The sequence below is a fragment of the Ruditapes philippinarum genome, unplaced genomic scaffold, assembly GCF_026571515.1.
Source record: "Ruditapes philippinarum isolate M1 unplaced genomic scaffold, ASM2657151v2 ctg3201_1_1_1_1, whole genome shotgun sequence".
Taxonomy (NCBI): Eukaryota; Metazoa; Mollusca; class Bivalvia; order Venerida; family Veneridae; genus Ruditapes; species Ruditapes philippinarum.
This window is the reverse complement of record NW_026852462.1, coordinates 12,224-20,885: the sequence shown is the minus strand read 5'-3', so window position 1 is coordinate 20,885 and position 8,662 is coordinate 12,224. Positions and strand designations below refer to the sequence as shown.

Genomic DNA, 8,662 nt, shown 5'->3' with positions numbered 1-8,662 from the left:
CTGCGTTATTTCCGTAGACATATTCTTTATTTATAAGTAATCTTGAAGATTTTGATTAAAATTACTTATTTAAAACACATATTATGACCTACAATACAATTTCGTATGACTAATATGTTCATTTCGTTATAACAATAAGTGAATATATATACTGAGTAGTAGTTAAGGTTTGTATCCAGTTTATAACTGTTTCATGCTTGATGTAATTTTAAAATTAATGTGTTCATATAATCGACACAAACAGAAAAAGATGCGACTCGTACAAAACATATCTCCCGTAAGGTAAAAGATCACTTTCACAGCAGGGAACATTGACTATGTGCACGCCTTATTCTGATATATGTTTGACTGTAGTATTGTAGTAGTATTGTAGTCTATACCTGAATGCATGATTGAATTTCATCATTTACCTTAAACATTATAACGCTAAAACTTGTTAATGTGCCGTCAAATGTTGCGGGGCGATGCCTCCGTGTCCTCTAAACATATGCCTGGTTTCATTTGTTTCATAAAAATATATAACACATAAATGAATCAATATTGTCATGAAAAGTTTTGAAATTGTATGCTGAATATGATGTAATTATACTTTGCATTTTAGACATCTGTAAAATATAGTAAAATATATATAGCGTTTGATGCATATCATGTAAATTCGAGTGAACGAATACATCACTTCTATTATCAGGAATATATTACTATTTTTAAAGCCTATTCTATGCATTGTCCGGGCAAAAAGCAGTTTGATATTGCACATATTATGATAGTAAGTATACATTTGCATATTGAAATGTCGAGCATCGCGTAACGGGATAATATTGAATTGCATAATTATTCTGCAGATAATAAATGACATCCTTTGTCAACCGCCCTTATATCAATATTTATATTTACCACTTTCATATCCAATTTTATGACTGTACATATTCATATTCATTAATGCTAAATGGCAATTATAACGAGTGATATGAATTTGGATACATGTAGCATGAACATTATTTGCCAGAGATATTTGATAGAGGGAGCGTATGCTTTTGGCATGAAAATGTCAACGAACTTGATATGAATAACAATAGATATACAATATATAATATAAGAATGAGAATAGTTTGAAGAATAACTGATGGAATTTTCCTCCGAGTGGCAAATTGCAAAATGAAAATCAGATTAAGATGCAATTATTGGTACGACATTTATTTCAGCAATGACAATACCCATGACGGTTTGCTGTTAATTATCTAAGTAATTGGCCGTGTAGGCATATGTTTATCACTTGACTGGTGTTCTTCGCATGTTTACAAATACCAGATAATTGTTCCGTGAATCAATGTTCACCGCTAAATGTCGTGGAGACAAAAATACTTATCAGTATTGACATATGGAACGATCTATACGGTATGTCATCGACGAACTGTTTAATAATACTTTCAAGTATGTTTTGAATATATTAACTGATTTCGAATATGGATGTTTCATACTCAAAAAGGATATGATATCATATGAAAAAATATGTATTGAAATTCAAGGGTATAACAAATGATTCATTCCGGAAATATACAAAGGAGTGTTGGTACATTTGTATAACATTGGAACACTTACATAGCACACTGCATCTGAAACATGGATAAAGAAATAACAAAGATAATGTTGACAATTTCGGATACCGCGGATGAATCTCATTCTTGTAACGATTTCTCGGAAGAAGATAGTTTCCAAAACTTGAATATTTTGCAAATACCAAGAAAACGTGCCACATCCTGTGGAACGGTAAAAGAAAGGAACGGGTTCATTAATGACGACATCAGACCAAGAACAAATAGTATGCCGACAAGAGGCACAATTGAAAAACCAGACACACAAAACTTAAAGAGGCAACTTTTTCAATTGAGCAAAAGTTCTGACGATGAAATTTATAACGTAAGATCTTTTGAAATAAACTCCAAAGGAGTTATAATAAAAATGCCTGATTCAGTACGCTCAAGAAGTGCAAGTAGTATTTATTCTTTAGACGGAGAATTTCATACAAACTCTGCACATTCTATTGCATCTAGCTCAGTCTCAAGAGAAAGTTTAGGAGAATCTCTTCATGTCATGTCACTTTCAGTGTTATCACCTTTACTTGTCATGGTCCTCGGTGAACCTAGCGTTGGGAAAACAGGCTTGACCCAGCAATTTATGACAATGGAATACTTGGGTGGATTTAATACAAGTGTTGGTGAGTTACAAATATTGTTATCAATTCATTTAAAGGAACTTCGCTGAGGTGCCATGCCTAAAACATTAAATTTGAATTCCTACCTAAAAATCCTAAAAATAGTTAAGAAATATTAATTAAAATTATATTTTATGCTACTCCTATCCCGATTTGGATGAAAAGCGTTGCAACGCTTTCCAATTTTTGTCAGTTTTCACAAGTAGAATAATTATTCTGGAAAAATGGAAGGAGCGAATAATCTGAAAGTTTGCACACAAATTATTGATATAGGCCTGCATCAAATCTAACAATAATCTCAAAAAATATTTCCAGTCCAGTCTAGTCTAAAAACCTCAGTGGAGTCCCTTTTAAAGACAACCAGAAACTGCAATTTGTACTCGATGTAAATAGAGATGGATTTATATACAATGATTATAATTGAAATTCTATTCTATCACATGGTACCTGAAAAATATACTTCTGGAATAGAAGTTGTTTCTTAAATATAGAATGATGTTTAGTGATTCTCTGTGAATCATTAAGTCGATATGTCTACAGATTTACGTAAACATCGATCACTTTCTTGATGACTTCAAACCATTTAAGCAATCATGCTGACAATTCCATTTTAGTTCCGTACGAAAATAAAAGAGACAACATCACGCTACATAATGTTTCAAGAGGAGACAAACAAGCTATTTCAAACAGTTGCTCTAAGTGCAATTTATCAACAATGTAATTATTTCTGTCTTATTAGCACTAAATGTTTATGCTTGAACTAGAAATAGAACAAATATTCAATTTCGATTAACATATTGCCAATACCACGCTTTTGCCTACAAAAATTCGGATTGATTCAATTTCAATTCTTTCAATATTTTGTGCTAAAAGAAATATAATAACAAGTGTGACTTAGTTTTGCATGTCTACATTCGGTTTAACCTCCCAGTAGTGAGTTTGCAAGTGATAACCGTTTAAAATCGCTATGACCGTGCCCCTCTTCGTTCCTTAAGATGGTTGTGTATAGTGACGCTTAATATGATGCCCTTTGTTGTCGCCGGTAGGTTCCCGATGCACGACAATAAGTATAGCATATTGTTTTGTTTTTTTTACTTGTTAATTATTAAAGTTGTTGTATGCTCCCCTTTCTACCCTTCTCAACTTTTGTGCTGTTTAACGTTTTTCGTTATGTGTCCTGCTTGGTGTCTTTGTCGGTAGGACTGGGTTATGTCGAGATTGTGGTCCCTTGCTGTTTCTTGTCAATGGGTTTATTATTTCACATGAGATGTAGCTACATTTAAAGGAGTGAAAGATAGGTTACTCAATCCGGATACATTTGTAGTACCTGATTTAAATGAGAACTTACATGTTCTTTTCATTTGGTTATATAAATGCAAGTCAAAAATGCCTTTTGAAATATTCTCTGTAAATCCAACATATTGATTTTTAATGCCATTGGCTGTAATGGTTTATCATTTTTCTAACTATTCAGGTCTTATAAAAGGATATCGAGTTAATATAACTGATAATTGAAAACAAAAGATAGCGAATGTAAATTTTAGTTAAAGCATAAATGCTTATTGTATACTAAAACACTTTTTGCTTACGTTCTCTCTTCTCTCTAGTTTTCTTGTAAACATTAAGACAGTGTTAATACTAGTTCATAGCATTTTTAAACTTGTATTACCAACAATTATTTTGCCTAAGATTGTTTTGTTATATTTAAAAAAAGGCAGAATTTTAATAAAAACGAAACAGTTTTCATTCGTACTATAAGTATACTTGTATATGAAAACATGAAGATGCATGGATATACATGTATATTTTCAACAATGTTTATCACGTTTCAGTAAACTTTGAAATGTCTCGTTACCATAGTGATTTTGAGGATACAAATATTATCATACTATTGTGTCCGCGTACGAGAAATAACAGTCAGTCATAGCAGATAATATTTGATGGACGATAATAAGATGTTATCACATTATTTGTAACTTAAAGAATGCGTACATATTCTCAACAAATTTCCAACATTGCATGTCACATGTGCACATTAACAAAATACACATGTTACAATAAATTTATTGTACAACGAGGACGTCAATGATATATATTTAAATATTTAAAAGTACACCAAAATTAAGAGGCTTTAAAGAAATATGAATAAAAGAATTTCTGAGGAATAATGGTTCTTTAACATATATGGAACTTGCATATTATAAAATACTTCCAATAATTCTTGCTTAACGTGTAACTGTGTAAGTTTTTTTCATCATGCGAATTTACAGTTGACATTTTGATCTGTCATTTAATTATTTTACATATTTCTTTCATTTTTTAAAAAGGGGAAATTCAAATTAAGAGAGTTCTTAACTATCGTTATATTGTTTGTAATTTTTTAGCGAATGAACATTAAATATCTTCTTATCTTGCTAAAATATCAATCAAACATATTCAAGCTTTCTGTATTAAGGTATGAGCCCCCTAATGGGCACTATAAGGAACTATAAAATTGACAACATAGGTCAGTTATATACCTTAAAAGACACAAGAATGCAAAATTTAAACAAACTTTACCGTATGGTTTACGAGTTATGAAGATTTTTCTAAAGTAAAACTTGGCTATTAGAAGGGCTCTTTTTCAGAAAAAAGAAACTCTAATCATTCTATGATATAATAATTATGAAATAATGTTTTCCTATAGAAAATATTTTAGAAACAAATAATAGCATTCAGCTAACAAATGACCCAGCAAAATTATTGTTTCTACTCAAAATGTTTGAAATATGTATATAAATGTTACCCTACCCCACCCATTTTAAGTAGTTGTTTGATCATTTTTTTACTTGGAGGGCCTTATTAAAAATATTCCTAAAATCTACTCAAATCAGGGGCTGTTTTCAAAGTTTGCATAAATTTTCTTTAAAGTTATTTGGATGCGCTTGTCAAATATAAAATACTTTTACCGTCTAGTTTTTATTTTATTAGACTTTGAAAATATCAGGTACCATATTTAATAATAAATTTGGCACAATTTAGCCAAAAGATACCAATAATAATTTTATAATTAAAATGAAACACTTTTTTCTAATCAAGAGTGATCTGAGAGACACAAATAATGTTCAAAGAAAAAAAAAGAAAGAAAAAAAAAGTTGCCTCTTCTGGGGCTTGAACCCGCGCCCCCTCAGTTTCAATGCGGTTGACAGTAGTTCTAGTCTATTTGAGTACTCTTCAAAGTGAAGGTAATGCATTAGGTGGGTCATACCTTAAATTTAATTGTTTCCTTTATTGGTTTATACAAATTTATTTTAGTTCGATTGTGTTGGAAGCTATTAGCTTATTGAAACACTTTCGAATCCGTTCCTGGAACAAACCAGTACTAAGCAATGAATGTAAAGTTTCTTGCTCAAGGAAACAACGGCTTGCCCCTGCCAGGGTTTGAACCCTCGCGGTCAGCAATCCTTAGATTACTAGTCCGACGCGTTAACCACTCGGCCACACCGCCCTTTATTAAACCCATTCCTGCGGAATTGATTCAAATTCCTTAAAAGAACATTTGATAACATTTTATTCCTGTAAACTTTGTCGGCAATAAAGCAATTCACGTCACTGTTATTCCGCTTTGATTTTTATGGTGTTAACAAAATGCTGAAAATGACTATTTATCATCCTTTTTACAGAATAGAATCATTACAACGTACCGTTATCAAAACATTTTACTGCTTAACTTTACTTTGATAACAGCAGACGAAACATTAAGCTAACAAATAATGATGTCATGAAAGGAAATTGATTTACGGAGTTATGAATGCATTTCACGTTTCAAAGACGGTTGGTTTTGAAAATATATGCTTAATAATCACCTTTATTTATTTAATGCGATTATAAACAAAAAAGAGACTGAAAACTACTTATTTCATTCCATAAATGTCTCCATTTAGCACAAACCAATAAGAATTTACATTTAAGTATCATTAAATGCAGTAATGCAGCTCGATGACGTATTTCAGCTAAAAATTAAAAGTCATAGGTTTTAAGGTTTCAGTGTTTACTGGCTATCGACACGCAAAATGTCTTTGGATATATTTTCAAAAGAATATATGACAAAGAAAGATATATATTATATTTACAAAGGCATACAAACATCATGTAAAGTATCAGAATGATTATTTCGAATATTTAAAAAAAAAACAGTTATATTTTCCAGGGTATTGATTCATAACGTAAAAGCATTTTTAATGTACATGTATTTAGCAATGTTATTTTTTTTCTGGTTCTTAGTTGACATATAACTATTAATAAAAAATTTCTTACTAGGGCAAGATACATTACAATGATATGTATTTCTAAGAACTCTATATTTACTATAGAAAACATTAAATGATATTCATTTTCAATCACATTTTAATTGCACAATTTACACAATCAGTTTTCTCTAACTATTCAACTATAACGTCTGTTTCTAGGATAAAATCAAATAAGTACAAGCGTCGCCCAAAACTGTTTCAGACAAAATTCAGGATACTGTCATTGAGTCTATAACAGCCAAAACTCACAATAGGAAGATTGATTCAGTCATACTTATGCTATACGACAGAGGAGAAAAAACTCAGTTTGCACTCTAAAATTAAACTGTTTCAATCATCTTTTCGCAACTTCTGTTCGTTAAACAGAGAAAATCATCGTGAAAAAAAATGTTTAAATCTTAAAGATACTTTCTCTGGTTTATTATGTAAAATAGTCAAAATGATCAGCAAAATATTAAACATAATCATGGAATTTTCAAAAGAAATTTAAGGTATTTCATGAACAATTAAAACTGAAATATGGTCAAATATAGTTCATATATAGGTTGAGATTATCCTAAGGTAAATTTAGGTAATTGATCTAAACAGCGTATCTTCCACAACAATATGGAAACGCTAGTTCACTTATATCAGTGGTTCTACATAAAACACAGAGGGGCATCTGAGGTCTTCCCCTCCTAGCAAAGCTGGCAAGTCGCCTTATGACCTCTTCTGTGATGATGCGATGTAAAACCTGACCAAAGACATAGAATATTAAGTCATTTGAATATGTGTTTTAGAAGAAATGTTTTAAATCATGATCGTCTAAAATGATATAAATGTTGGTATTGTGTCCTATTTTCCAGAAATATCAATAGCTTTTTCTCGTGGCAAGTAATTACGAGTCATTATCCGGAACTTATTTCCGAGAAATAACTACCTGGGACAGATATTAATACTATACGTCACGATTATGCCAAGAGATAAAATATCCATATAATGTACAAAACATGTAACTTTATTCGATGCCGGAAAGTAAATGTTCGATCAAATAGAAATTATTTTATAATGTCATTTTAATCCTACATTGTTGTGTTGACTATTTCAGATGTCCGTTTCAGTAATTTATACTTATTAAAGCATATCAAGTCGTTAATATTTGATTTTAACTTTCAAATATTAGGTATTTATTACAATTTTATGTGTTTGATACTTTGATTTGTGTTCTAATTATATCACGTGATAATCAGAATCTTACATTCTTTGTGAATTTTAAAACAAAATGATTTAAAAAGCACTCGTCCCAGAAATGTTAAAATAAATAAACTATCGTCTGTACATGAAATGATATACAAATACGTATGATGATTTTTATATTCGTGTTTATTTTATACCGTTCATGAAAACGCCATTCTTATTGGTTGATTAACGTTGACGTCATGATTCTGCAAATAGAAAAGTTGTGGTGAGGTTGACCAATAGGTCACCCTTAAAGCAATTATTGAGTAAGTTTGGACAAATTCTATCATATACGATATACAAAATTATTGAAGAATGATAATATTATTTTAGTCTATAAATAGTTTTCGGAATTGATTAAAGTTCCATCGTCCTTGGTCTATAAAACTTTAATCAGGTCAGAAAACAATATCGACCTTAACATGCATGTATAAAAGATACTTGCGTATTATGCTAACATTTAAAAATTGAAATTATTGATGTCTGCTATACAGTATAGTCTCTTCTTTAATGTAAAATAAACAACTTTTGATTACACACATAGAATATACATGTATGTTACGTTTTAAACTCTACACACGATAGGTAAACATAGTATGAATAGTTGTGAAATTTAAAAAGATGGCTCTTTTTTCCTTTTTTTAAGGACCAAATTAACTTGACCAGTAATAGGGAATATGGATTACATTCTCTCATTCAAAGAAGACTAATTCAGTAAGAATGTCTTACATCTCAATAATTTTCTGAAATAAAGATGTTTCACCACCAAAGATGAGCATAGTTTATCTTCTAAGTCCATAATTATATATTATCACCCTGACAGTCATGTGATATTGGTATAATATAATGATCTTCAATTACTTGTTATTAGTTTATTAAAAATCACGTGCGAACAACACATTTATTTAACAATAAGATTTTACATGCATGCATAAACAGAACA

At 30.5% G+C, this 8,662-nt stretch overlaps 1 protein-coding gene across 1 annotated transcript; it reads left to right on the top strand.

Annotated features, from left to right (window-relative positions):
• Positions 1–1,108: 1,108 nt before the first annotated feature.
• LOC132713187 (uncharacterized) lies at positions 1,109–2,215 on the top strand (the record flags this gene model as incomplete). Its single annotated transcript, XM_060695676.1, has 1 exon — positions 1,109–2,215. A coding segment is annotated over exon 1 (595 nt), but the record flags the coding sequence as incomplete, so codon positions are not given.
• Positions 2,216–8,662: the final 6,447 nt, after the last annotated feature.